Raw genomic sequence first — 14,809 nt, 5'->3', positions numbered from 1 at the left:
GTCATCTGATCCTTTTTGCTCACGCCCTGTTATGCTGTGACTCTACTTCGCGAATCCACGGTGTGGGAAAAGGTCTTGCACTGAAGAGGCTGATAGAAGACAATGATTTCCGAAAATCAGGTGCAGTGTTCATGCAGAAGTCCGCTTCGAAGGAGGAAATCAAGACCACTGGTGAAGACGCCCTGCTGATCATATATGGTTCGTCGAAAGGAGGGAACTTGAACATCTGCAGAGAAGTTTTTGAAAAGAAAGTGACAACGGCAAACTCTTTTGTTCACCCAGAACATCTGCCACCAACTTCTGATGCAGCCAAGTTTCATAGCTATAGAGTTTTTTATCAAGTTCAGGTATGGACCGGGGAGCCTGATCCGGAATTGAAAGCCGAGGAATGGGGATGGCAGAATAAAGATGACTTCTTGTACCCATTAACAACTGACCTCCCACCAGTCCAGCGTATGCTCCTAAACATTGTGAAGTGCTCCTGTCGTGTACAGTGTAGTTCAGCGAGGTGTAGCTGCTTTAAAAACGGCTTAGTTTGTACTCCAGCATGCAGAACCTGCAAGGAAACAATGTGTTCCAACTCCCCAAAAATCGACAGCAACAATGATGAAGAGAACCTAGAACCCTAGTCGTTAATCCATTCCAAATGAAAAAGTTGTGAAACTAGTCGGAATCTGATTCTCTATTTTGTATTTTTTATAAGATTGATTCTATTTAATAGACTGTGAATATTAGACACTATGGGTTGACCCTAAATAGTATACGAAGAGTGTTTTAAGTGTGATTTACGATACTGACCACTGAAAACCAGTTCGGTTTGTAATTCAATTTCCCTAGTTATTTTCTAAAAAAATGTAGATCATTCATTAATGATTACGATTTTTTTTTCTGGTTCAGTGAACAACCTATTTGATTCTATTTTCGGTCTCAGCTCGTGATTCTACGTCAAAACCACACTTTCATTCAAGAAAATCGGGCTACAACGAAAATTGTATTTTTTAGGCGAAAAAAGTCGAAAAAATACAGTTACTTTTTTATGGTGCTTCTTACGCTAAATCCGACTTCGTTTTCGGTCTCGCCATGTTATTTTGGGTTAGAATCATACTTCAGTTTCAAGAAAAACCGATGTCCACGAAAATTGCGATTTTTATTCGAATAACGGAAAAATATAGCATTAAAAGCCAAAAAACGGTTATTTTGCGTCGACTCAGAATATGCGAAAACGGATATGTTGCTCAGTTTTTTTTTTTCTCTACAAGATGGTGTAAAAACCATTTCTGTTGCAATTTGTTTCGGTTCGACCTCTTTTTGGAGCTCATTTTCCTGTACTAGTATACTGAAAAAAAAAAAATGAATGTGGATTGACAGTTTAATATCTATGCTGATATCCATTGCTAGAAGTCTTAATAACTTTGGATTTATCAAAGTTAAAAACAGAAAAAATGTTTGAGATGCATTTTGTTTTCAGTTAAGTGCGGATTATGTTTTGGTCTTTTGGTTTCTGCTCGTTTTTAGCAAAAAAAAAGTCTTTTTTAATTGGTTAAGAAAAGAGTGCTTTAAATCTTTATGGTTTTTATGGCACTTGGTATTAACCAAGTGACATATAGCAATCGCAAATTCTGTCGGTCTGTCTGTCGGTTTGTCGATCCCGGTTTTGCTACTTTAGGCACTTCCAGGTAAGCTAGGACGATGAAATTTGGCAGGCGTATCAGGGACCGGACCAAATTAAATTAGAAATAGTCGTTTTCCCGATTTAACCATCTGGGAGGGAGTGGGGGGCCCGTTAATTCGGAAAAATTGAAGTATTTTAACTTACGAATGGTTGATCAGATCTTAATGAAACTTGATGTTTGGAAGGATATCGTCTCTCAGAGCTGTTATTTTAAAATCTCGACATTGGTGACATTGGGGGGGAGGAGGGGGGAACCTAAAATATTGGAAAACACTTAGAGTAGAGGAATCGGGAGGAAACTTGGTGGGAAAAATAAGCACAAGTCCTAGATACATGATTGACATAACCAGAGTGGATCCGCTCCCTTTGGTGTAGTTGAAGGGGGGAGGGGGTTAATTCTGAAAAATTAGAAAAAATTAGGTATTTTTAACTTACGAACGGGTGATCGGATCACAATGAAATTTGATATTTAGAAGGATATCGTGTCTCAAAGCTCCTATTTTAAATCCCGACCGGATCTGGTGACATTGGGGGGAGTTTTGGGGGGGACCTAAAATCATGGAAAACGCTTAGATTGGAGGGATCGGGATGAAACTTGCTGGGAAAAATAAGCAGAAGTCTTAGATACGTGATTTACATAATTGGAACGGATCCGCTCTATTGGGGGGGGGGTTAATTCTGAAAAATTAGAAAAAATGACGTATTTTTAACTTACAAATGAGTGATCGGATCTTCATGAAACTTCATATTTAGAAGGACTCGTAACTCAAATCTCTTATTTTAAATCTCAACCGGATCCGGCGTCATTGGGGTGGGGAGGCAGTTGGGGGGGGGGGCGGAAATCTTAGAAAATACTTAAAGCGGAGAGATCAGGATTGAAACTGGATGGGAAGAATAAAAACCTGTCTAAGATACGTGACTGACATAACCGGACCAGATCTGCTCTCTTTGGTGGAGTTAGGGGGCGGGGTAATTTTGAAAATTGAGGTATTTGTAACTTACGAAAGGGTGACCGGATCTTAATGAAATTTGATATTTAGAAGGATCTTGCACTTTAAAGCTCTAATTTTAAATTCCGACCAGATCCTGTGACATTGGGGGGAGTTGGAGGGAGAAACCCGAAATTTTGTAAAACATGAAAATTGGGGTATCTTTATCTTACGAATAGGTGATCGGATCTTTATGAAATTTGATACTTAGAAGGAATTCATGTCTCAGCTCTTATTTCAAATCCCGACCAGATCTTCGAAAACGCTGGGAGTGGAGGAATCGGGATGAAGCTTGGTGAATAGAACAAGCAAATGTCCTTGATACGTGATTGACGTAACCGTACCGGATTCACTCTCTTTGGGGGAGTTGGGGGGGGGTTTAGTGATTTGACGAGTTTGGTGCTTCTGGACGTGCTAGGACGATGAAAATTGGTAGGCGTGTCAGGGAGCTGCATAAACTGACTTGATAAAGTCGTTTTCCCAGATTCGACCATCTGGGGGGGCTAAAGGGAGAGGAAAAATTAGAAAAAATTAGTTAATTATAACTTACGAGTGGGTGATCGGATCTTAATGAATTTAGATATTTAGAGGGACATCGTAACTCAGAGCTCTTATTTTAAATCCTGACTGGCATTGAGCCTCTGATTTTCCTTTTAAACCAATCTATTGATTCTTGGAATTTTGCTAGAGCTCATACCATATGAGCTCTTGGCTCTTAGCTCTTCTTGCCTCGTCACAAGTGCAATATGAGCTCTTAGCTCTTGTTCTAAATAAAAATTCAGATTTTGGCTTACTATTTATAAATTCAACAAAAAAATTTAACCAGTTTTAATAACCTATGTTCTTTTGACAATTCGGGTATACATACGTCTTTTTATTTAGTTGTACCCATCCTCAACTTCCCTGAAAATATGAAATTGATATTCTATTTTGTTCCTAAGACATTGTATGAATGCTATTTCGAAAACCTGGATGTACTTACCAATGCAATTGCCCTTGCCATGCATGCACTTGCCCATTTGATTTATTTCAATAGCATGAGCAGAAGTGGTAAAAGCAGTACCCCTGAAAGCTTCAACTTAATACCCTCAGTAGATCTGAGATATTGTTGAGACTTCTTATTGACAACCAGTATATGAACACTGCATGTTGATTTGGTTTTAAAGCAACATAAAATTTCCCTGTAGTTTTCTACTTTATACCCTGTTCCAACCCAAAGATATCCTACCTGGATATCTTGATGACCTGGATGCACTTACATTGTTTTGATTTAGTTCAAAAGTGACAGCAATAGTAGCAGAAATAGTAGTAGATGTAGTAGCAATAGGGGTCTTACTACATGTAGCCTTGGAAGTTTCAGCTGAATACCGTAAGACATTGCTAGGATATCGCTAATGCACCTATTTGATGACCTACAGGTACATAGTGTGATTCAGTTCAACAGCCCCCCTCATATTGTCTTGAAAACTTCAGCTTAATACTCTAAGTATTTCCTTGGATATTGCTGATATTCCCTTTTGACAACCTGCAAGCACATAGTGGGTTTTGATTCAACTCAACACCACCCTCATCACCTGAAATTTTTACAAATACCCTTAGCGTTAGCAATAGCAGCGGTCACAGTAGAAGAATAGTAGGGTCATTGGAAGTAGTAGCGATAGCAGTAGTAGAATTAGTCGTAGTAGCAGTAATAGTGTTCACATTGTGCCTTTTTGGTCTAGTTCAACATACACTCCTCTAGCCCTAACAGTTTCAACCTAATGCTTTAAACTGCTTCTGAAATTTTACTTATACATCCTTTTGACAGCCTGCATACACACAGATTGGAAAAGAATAGATGCAGATCACACCTGTATCAAGTAACTTAGTGGTATGGTCATAAGATTCAAGGAGATTGGCATCAACAGATCCTCCAGAACGAAAGCCATGCTGTGAGCTGTGCAAGTAATTATTTGCTTGAACATGTCTAATAACTACAGAATTGATTACTCTTCCAAAAATCTTAACAACTGCTGATGTCAGGCTAATGGGTCAGTAATTTTCCGTAAGGTTCTTTCCATCTTTCCTAAATATTTGAATGATATTGGCTGTTTTCCAATCCAGAGGTAGTATGGAAAGATTTAATGATAACTTGAACAGTATGCTTGACATAGGACAGCTTTTTGAGGGACGCAAGTTTCTTTAGAACTATGGTATCATTAATCAGAATAGGTTCGTATCATGTGTTATATATCATATACAGGAGGTGGGGGGGGAACAATAATGGAATTGGAGGAAAAAACAGATGCAAATTGTTGGATGAAAATTTCAACTTTCAGCTCAGGATCAGCAACGGGTTGACTATCGCGCAGGATATCAGGGAAGGTGAGTCTACTGCGGCATTCTTGAGAGGCATAACGCCAGAAAGATTTAGGATTATTCCTAACATCCTCAGGCAATTGTTCCTCAAATTTCCTCAACTTTTTGATGTGGTTGGTTATCTGGTTACAGAAAGATTTGAAGAGTTGATGATTTTCTGAGGTTTTTTGCTCATCTGACGATTCTATGCTCAACGTTTTTTAATAATTAACTTACTTTTTTCAGTAGTTAAAACAGGTAGACTTTTGGCCAGTTTAGCCCAAAAACTCTGGTGCACAGCTTTTCAGCATGCAAAATTATAGTTTCCAAATAAGACCTTCTTTCATCAATATCATTGGTAATAATCTGTTCCCAATTGACACTGGCAAGTCTTTTGGAGACTAGTACATAACTCGGAAATAACTACAACATGATTGCTATTACCAACAGGTGTGGTTATTACATTCTTAATAAGAGGGTCAGGATTACTGCGAATAACCAGATCAAGAGTGTTGAAAACTTAACCTTCCGTGAAACAAGTTGGTTGTGAAATTGTTTGACAGAGGGAATTATCTAAGAGGGTAGACAAAAAAGGAGAATCTCTAGTGCAAAACCAGATCCATCAATCCATTAGATTTCAACAGGGTCAAAGTCCTCCAGAAGGATAAGATCATAAGGTCACAATAGATGTAGTAGTTTTAGTAGTACTAGTAGTAATTTTAGTAGCAACAACATGCACATATTACCTTTTGGCCGATTCATCATCCCCTGAAAGTTCAAATTCAATGCCCTAAGCCATTCATGGGATATAGTCTTTTGACAACCTGCATGCTTATAGTGTGTTCTGAATTAGTTTAACTCTCCCCTCAATATTTCCTGAAACTTTCATCTCCATACGATTAGCAGAAGTAGGAGTCTTAATTTTAATAGTACAACTTGACCTAGTAGTCAAGTTGTAGTACTGTTAGTAGTCGTCGTAGTAGAGCAGTAATAGTAGAAGTAAGTAAAAGTAGTAGCAGTGGTAGCATACACCTATTGCCTTTTTGCCAGTTGAAAATCCCACTCATCACAGCCTGGAAGTTTCAACTTAATACAAAAAACCATCCCATTATTGCTGAGATGCCTTTTGACAACTTGTGGAGACATAGTGTGTTTTGATTTAGCTGACCTCCCCCCCCCCCCGAACATCCTCCTTAATATCCTCAGCCTTTACACTAGTCACAATAGAAGTAGTAGTTGCAGTAATAGCAGTAGTAATAGTAGTAGTACGCACATACTGCCTTTTGGTCAATTGATCATCCCCCTCATTGTTCCCTGAAAGTTCCAACTTAATACATCAAGTCATTCCTGAAATAGGCCTTTTGACATACTGCATGCACACAATGTGCTTTGATTTAGTTCAACATTCCTGAAATCTTCACTTGAATGCAGTTGGCCTTTTTCGAAACCAAAGGTCAAACATACCCCCCCCCCGCTTTCCCAATAACAAATACTTAATGTAAGTAATGGGCAAATCCTATAACTTATAGCTCTACCCCGAGGGCTACAGGGGGGTTGTCAACCCCAGAGGCATAATTATTGGACCTTTCAACTATGTTCAAGAAAATAGCCTTCTCAAAATTTTGGTCAGATGTGTTTGGAGAAAATAGGTGCGTGGGAAGGAAGAGGGGCTGATTGCCCCCCAATCACTTTTGACTCTTAAAATAGGCACTAGAAGTTTCAATTTCAAATCTAACAAACCCCTTCAGGAGTTCCTGCAATAACTCCTTCTATACAAACTGCTTTGGTGAAAATAATAATAATAAAAAAAAATATATGAGACATGATGTGAAGCATGGGCGCTCCAAAAAATGGAGGAAGATTTGCTAGATGTTTCCAGAGAAATTGCCTATGGACTGTTTTGGGTACCAGGCTCACTGACTATATTTCAAACCGTAGGCTCTATGAAATTTGTGATTCAACTCCACTTTCTATGGCTATAATGAGAGAAAGGTTGAGATCGCTAGGGCATGTTCAGGAGGCTCAAGACCTTTTCCTTGTAGAAGGGGGACATAAAAGCTGAACTTCAAAATTAAAAAAAAACAACTCCAGGCAATAAAAAAAAAACAAAGCCAGTTCTATTGTGCTGATTAAAGATATATTTAATTTAGTTAGTAATTATAAATTAACTTCAGTGTGATACAAGGCATTTCTGTGATACAATTCAGAAACTATGTTGATGGGCACCACAGCTACCTTACTTGGCCTAAAAGATGTTTTTGGGAAACTATAACATTTAGCAATGAGCACTTTAATAAAATATTCATTCAGGAAGATTCTGTTAACTCATCAGTATTTTATAGATAGAAACCACAATAAAAGACTCAGGTATTGAACTAAGTATTATACATTTAGCAGGAAAGCAGTCACTGTCACTTCATGCTTAGTACTACCAAAAACTTTTTACCTCTAGATATTTCGTTAAGCCTGTGTTGTAAAGCATGATCAGCTGTATCTGTTTGCGGCCTCAACACTTTTGAAGCTTGGAGCTTTGTCTCCCACAACTGTTTGAGTTCTCCTAAAACTGTGTCATCATATCCTTCATCAAGAAACGCATCTTTCACACCAGCAGTAACATCTTCAATTATCTGTCGATAAAATTTTGCCTAAAAATGGGAAAATCTATGTAAACAAAATTAGTAACAAGACATCTTTAGTTGGTGAATTTCATGTTCAAGCAATCAAGAAAGACCATGCCAGTAGCTATTAAAGCATTGTGATAAAACTAAAGATTTAATCTTGCTTTCCTTGTTTTATTTAATTCTAACAAGTCAGGATTTAGAAAAGGTATCTGGCTCAAACACTGTTTTTGGGTCTCATATATATGGTGTACATCTATTTCTGAAGATCTATAACCGTTTTAGTTTTAATAAAAAAAGTTCTCAAAGGTTAGTGTCTCTTATAGGGAAAAAGGGATGGAGGTAGATGCTTCAAAGGATCTTTGTGGAGTATAATCTAGGGTCCTGATCCATTCCTGAAAGTTTCATTCAGTTAACACAACTACTTTCTGAGACAGCAGCAAACCTATCATGAGGGACTTAAATCAACCATAATTTGATCTATAAGTATATTCCTGGAAGTTTTATTCACCCAGTTCAATAGCTTTTCAAAACAGCTTTAAGCCTCTAAACTGAGTCTGTATTAAAAAGGGAAAACAGTTATGCTGCTAAGCAGAAAAAATGCAATTAGTAGTAAGTCTTGTATCTGGAGAAGGTACAAGGATGTTCCAACACAGCTCAGCACCTTACTAGAGAATTTACAAGCAAGTATCAGGAGTTATTAGCATCAGTAGAAAAAACCAATCCAAAGAATTTTGGTAAATATGCCTTAATTCAAAAGCCTGGTAGATATTCAGTAATAGAACTCTCAGTTAATAAGAGTACTATAACCAATCCTGAAGATACAGTTGATGCCCTGAATAAGCAGTTCGAGCCAGTTTCCATCTTTCCAGGTAATATTCCCTTGCCAGAAATGCTGGAGTACAATATTGAGAAGCCTATGCAAAATATCACCATCAAATACATGTATGTAGAACTACAGCTTAGAAGATTGAATCTACATAAGACTGTTGGTTTCAATGGAGTCCACCCCTAGACTTTGAAAGAGGCACATCTGGAGATCCCCCTCCCCTTAACAAAACTGCTCCAAAAGTCTCTGGATACTAAACAAGTTCTTCAAGGTTGATGAAGTGCAAATATTGTACATGTTCACAAGGGTGAAAGTAGAAATAATATTACAAATTACCAACCCATTAGCATCACCTCAAGAGTTAGTAAAATTCTTGAAGGAATTGTGAATAACACAATGATGAAACATTTAATTGACAACAAAGAGCTCACAGACAGTCGACATGTCTTCCAATCTGAGAGCTCAGTTGTGACCAACCTTATAGATGCTCATTGAGTTGCTACATCATGATACTCCAGTAGACATGATCCTTTTAGATTTTGTTCATCGCCATGAAGATGAAAATAACAGCTATTTTGCATCCATCTGTAGATTATAGAATGGGTGATGCAGTTTCATACAGAATGAAAGCAAAGATCATTGTTATTGATAAGAAATTAAAATTTAACAAACGTGCACAAACGGCAGTTACCAAAGCATCCCAAAATCTTGACAAAATCAATTGTACAGTACACAACAGATTATCCAAAATTACAACCTAACTGTATGAGGGTCTTATGTGACCATTGCTAGAATTTGGGATGCGTGCTGCAATGCCCCTGAACAAGGGTGATCAGCAGAAAAAAAAGTCCAAAGATGGGTGACAATGGATGCAAGAATCTTGACTATCTATCTTGATTGAATAAGCTACGGCTCCCAATGCTTGTGTATGGATGTCAAAGAGGTGATGACATAATGACTTAAGCTTTTGAATGCTCAAACCTTCTGTCAAAACCCCATTCAATTCAATAAATCCTCCTGGAAAAGGGGTCATATCAAGAAGTTGTCCCAGGAGAAGGCAGATACCAAAGTCTGCGACAACTACTTCTCCAATAGAGTGACTGCCCATTGGAACAATCTTCCTGATATTGTGGTCATTGCTTCCTCTGTTGATGCCTTTAAGATTGTTGCTGACAAGAGTTGGTCCATTTAACCAAGGAAGACAGAGTGGGATGGAATTGAGTCAATGACACCCCATCATCACTGACCAGGAACTCTACAAGATTTTTCCTTATTTTGCTGGACAATGTAATTTAAGGTAATAATAATAGATGGACAAAATTGTAGGGTAGGCTAAAAGCTTACAGTAGGGCTCTTAAGAAGGAAATACTGCTATGAAATTCTTTTAAAAAGCCAAAATGCCTACTTATATAATTCCCAAAAGTGTTTCACTTTACTTTATATCTAACCCCCTCTGCCTTAATTTGCAAATATATACCCTAAATTATACATTTCCCATGCATTTTCTGTTTCTTGATTTCATCACTGTTGATTTAAATTATGGCAACTAAGCTGAGTTAGGTTGGGAGGATGAACAAAAGAGCAGTGTATGGAAAAATGCTTGGAAATAGGCTGTCTAATTCTGGATATATATTTGCTAGGGGGCGGAGGGGGATAAATTAAAGTTTTTTTAGGAATGAAATAGGCTTAATACTTTATTATTTATAAAGTTTGATGGAAAATCCTTATATGCTCCAAGCTGCAATTTAAGGTTGTTTTCAAAACTTTATAGTGCATCCTTTACCTTGTCACCATGTCAGTTATTGAATGTCATATAGGCCTAGGCTAGAATGTCATATAGCTTAATATTTAGAAGGACCTTGTGTCTCGGGGCTTTTATTTTAAATACTGACCAGATCTGGTCACATTGGGGGGAGTTGCAGGAGGGGAACTTGAAATCTTGGGAAAGGCTTAGAGTGTAGAGATTGAGAGAATCGAGATGAAACTTGGTGGTTAAGAATAAGCACAAGTCCTAGATACATTATTGAGATAACCGGACTGGATCTGCTCTCTTTGGGGGAGTTGGGGGGAGGTAATTTGGTTAATATGGAAAAATTAGAAAAAAATAGGTATTTATAACTTATGGATGGGTAATTGGATCTTAATGAAATTTGATATTTAGTAGGACCTCATGTCTCAGAGCTCTTATTTTAAATCCCAACTGGACCTGGTGACTTTGGGAAGAGTTGAAAGGGGAAACCTAAATCTTGGAAAATGCTTAGAGAGGAGAGATCAGTTTGAAACTTAGAGGAAGAATAAGCACAAGTCCTAGATATGTGATTGAAATAACCAGACTGTATCTGCTCTCTTTTGGGGAGTTGGGGTGGGGATTTCCAGTGCTTTGGCAAGTTTGGTGCTTCTGGATGTGCTAGGACAATGTAAATTGGTAGGCATGCCAGGGACCTGAACAAATTCACTTGATAACAGTCGTTTCCACAGTTCAACCATGTGAGGGGGGGCCTGGAGGGAGGGGTAATCGTGAAAATTGAGGTATGTTTATCTTACAAATGGAGGATCAGATCTGGATAAAACTTGATATATAGAAAGATATAATGTCTCAGATGCTACGTTTTTAATTAGGATCAGATCCGGGGACACAGGCGGGTTGGAGAGGGAAACAAAAATCTTGGAAACTGGAAATCTTGTAAAAGACTCAGAGTGGAGAGATTGGGATGAAACTTGATGGGAAGATAAAGCATAAGTTCTAGATACATGATAAACATAACCAAACTGGATCGGCTTTCTTTGGGGGAGTTGGGGGGATTTCTAGTGCTTTGGTGAGTTTGAGAATAAGCACAAGTCACAGATATGTGATTGACATAAGTGGACCAGATCTGATCTCTTTGGGGGAGTTGGAGGGATTTCTAGAGCTTTGGCGAGTTTGATGCTTCTTGATGTGCTAAGACAATGAAATTGATAACTCTAGTACCAAGTCTAACTTTAGGTTCCAACCTTGTCACAAATGTCATACAAGCTCTTGGCTCTTGTTTTTTTGCCAATATTAGATTTTGTTGTTGGAAACCACAGAATAAGCAAATCAAGCTGTTATGTCACCTTAATGCAGCAAACGAGTGCAACCAAGTCCAGGCAAGGATAAGGACAGTTGTGCTGCCTGTAGTATTGGTCTTGATGATACTGTAGATACAATTAATTGTGATAAGGGTGGAACATTGCTGTGTGCAACCAGTTTTTAGCTAAGTGCTGAAGAAAACAACCTACTAAATAAAATGATATCAAGTAGACAAAACTAGGCATAAGGTGCATATTGAAGAGTTAAAGGCCCAAGTTGGTACTAGGGAAAAAGACCTTGCTATGTTTGCGGCGAAAATTTTTCAAAGAAATAGAGCAGCAACTGTGGCAGAAATGCACACCCTAACACTCATGCAAATGCAAAACTGCCATATGTTGTAATAGTGTTAACAGATATGATGACAATGAAAGTAATTAGATGTCTCCATGTTATGGTGTATCATCCCTATTTGTAACATTTTTCACATCAGATCATTTGAATAGCAAGTCTAGCATCAATAATGATTATCTCTGTCAAGCTGCAGACTCTGCCCACATAGATCATGAGGAACAAGGTCCAGGTATCAATGATTGCCCAAAAGTAAGTTCAGACTTTTGCATTCTATTAACCAATGTAGATCAACTTATTAACAAAACGAATGAGCTCAAAAGTCTAATTTACAGTAAAATTATGATTTGGTTCTACTTACTGAAGTATATCCTAAGAATACCAAGAGTAGATTAGAAGATATGCACATCCAAATGCCTGGCCACCAAATCATCTCTTAACTTCTTGTTGAAATAATGCAAAAATAGAGTCCTAGCTTATGTAAAAGCAGTGTATATTGTCTGGGAGCTGTATATAGAATCTAGCTTGCATTCTCTAGTTAGCAGCTAGCTAGAATCTAGCTTGCATTGAGACCATTTGGTTTGATATCATAGACCAAGGCCAATACCTATGCCCAACCAGGATCAGATGTCTATACTGTGGCCCCTCAGCTCCCTCTTATATTGATACCAAGCGTGCACTCTTGAATATGTTTTGCAAAGCCACAGAAATTTTCAAAGGTGATTTTCTTGCTGAATAAGTTTGTATTGCGAAGGTGAGAAACTCTGAAGAAATATTGTAGTTGCATTCTGTTTCTGTGGTTAACTCGAGTTGTGTGAATTTCCACTTTTTATCAACATTTTATCAGTAAATGTTTGAAAAAAATTGATGCCATTCCACTGATTCAAACTGAGAATTCAGGGAACCATCTATACTAGCTAGAGAAAAAACGTAAACATATAATTATTTGCCTTCTTTTATGAACAATTTTTTGAAAATCTATCCATCTTAAATGATTACTCAAATCATTAAAGGAGTATTTTGATTCATATACTTAGTTTTAAGTATATAGTTATATGAACCTTTATTAAAGTTCTAAAGGGTTGGGCCTTTATTTCAATGTTCTAGAAAAACAGAGGAGGTTCATCTCCTCTGTTCATATAACAGATCTTTAATTAGATGAAAATAGGCAGTAAAGTGACCATAATTTGCCAACCAAAATCCAAAACTTGAATTAACAATTTTTACACTTCTCATACATTTAGACCTACTTTCTATTACACAAATCCCCTAAAAAACGATAATGTTGTAAAAACCACCCCACTTTGCAAAAAAAAAACAAAAAACAACCCAAAAACCAAAACAGACAGCCAAAAAAAAGTAATGATATCAATTTTAATGCCCCAATGCTGTAGCAAGACTCCAAAAAAATTGTAAAGTTCTAGTTTAGTGACTTTTGGCTATCTTGGAAAGGGGTTAGGTTAGGAAAATGAAACTTTCAGGGATGGGTCTAAAGGTCTACTCAAATAAAGTAAAACAAAATTGTTTTCAGCTTCACAACTTTGCTCCATCCCAATTTATAAGGTTTTAAAGATATGCAAATACATTTCCTAAATTTTGAAAAGAAAATCTGGAATTGTCAAGGTCTAAGAAGGGCATATTCTCCTTTATGTGAGATTTTAAGTTTACTAGATAAGAAACCGTACATTGTAGGCCTATGTGAGACATTTGTTTCTAGCAAGTCACTGCCCTGGGATTTTTCTTTTCCTGGATATGTTTGCAAGCAAAGAGAACAGACAACCATGGAGCAAGGCGGTCTATGTATTTTGATAAATGAAGGTACCCAATATTGGGTTAGGCATGACCTCTCCCTGTGGCTGGAAGGTAGGGTCGAAACCCTTTTCACTGAAATAAAAAATGAAGAGAAAAAAATTTGATTTTGGGATTAATTTACAAAAATCCGTCATGTGATATTAGTTTTTTTATTGATGAATTTGAATTGTTATTAGACAAAATCAACAACGAAAATAAAAATAAATTTATGATAGGAAATTTTAATATTGATTTACTAAAAAAAGCGAATAGCTTACATTTTATTAACATGATGGTATCACATGATAGTTTTCCTCTTTTAACTATTCCGACTTGGATTTCACATCTTTCAGTGTCCTTAATTGATAATTTCTTTGTTTATGGTGGATTACTTGAAAGATCCCAAGCAGATGTGATTGTGTCTGATCACCTTGTTTTAATAAGTAAAATAAAGCTGAATCAGTCAAATGAAAATAAACAGTGTGCAAGGGCATTGTTTTACCGTGAAATGAAAAGTAAAAACCTAAACAGTTTTGCAAATAAGATGGATGAAATGAATTTTTTGCAGGTAATAGAGGAAAAGTGTCCAAACACAGCATATGACCTCTTCAGTGAGATAGTGACTAAAGTAGTGAATGAAACATGTCCCTTACAAAGAATCAACCCTAATAGAAATTTTCCTAAGAAACCATGGATAACAAAAGCCATTCTAGTTTCAATAAAGCAAAAAAAAACAACTTTATGTGAATTATTTAAAGGATTGTTCAAATTATAATTTTATAAATTCAAAAAAATTCAGAATATTTTAAATTCAGTAAAACAGAAAGCTCAGAAACTTCATTTCCAAAATGAATTTCATGAAAATCAAGGGAATATGAAAAATACATGGAAAACAATAAATAAACTTTTGGGTAATTTTCACTGTAGGGAGGAGGTGAGAGCCATGGAGACAATGGAAGGTCGTCTTACTGATTCTCAACACATAGCTGAATTTCTGTGTGATTATTTTGCAAATGAAGGAAAAAGACTTTGCAATCAAGCATGGGCTAGCTTACGCACATCTGTGAATTTTGCATCTGTTTTTGAAAGACAGCCTGCAAGTGAAAATTCCTTTGAATTTGTAAGATGTTTGGAACGGGAAGTGGCACAATTCCTGGCTATGATGAAGTCGAGTTC

General features: G+C 37.1%; 1 protein-coding gene across 1 annotated transcript in view; it reads right to left on the bottom strand.

The window, feature by feature from the left end:
• LOC136026382 (transcription initiation factor IIA subunit 1-like) overlaps positions 1–14,809 on the bottom strand; it is a 36,697-nt gene that overhangs the window by 18,277 nt on the left and 3,611 nt on the right. The window contains exon 2 of the mRNA XM_065702931.1: positions 7,445–7,643. Coding sequence (XP_065559003.1) covers positions 7,445–7,643 — 199 coding nt within the window. The remainder of the gene's footprint in view (positions 1–7,444; positions 7,644–14,809) is intronic.

Source organism: Artemia franciscana, chromosome 4 (assembly GCF_032884065.1).
Source record: "Artemia franciscana chromosome 4, ASM3288406v1, whole genome shotgun sequence".
Lineage (NCBI taxonomy): Eukaryota > Metazoa > Arthropoda > Branchiopoda > Anostraca > Artemiidae > Artemia > Artemia franciscana.
The sequence above is the reverse complement of the archived record's forward strand: the minus strand, read 5'-3'. Positions and strand labels throughout refer to the sequence as shown.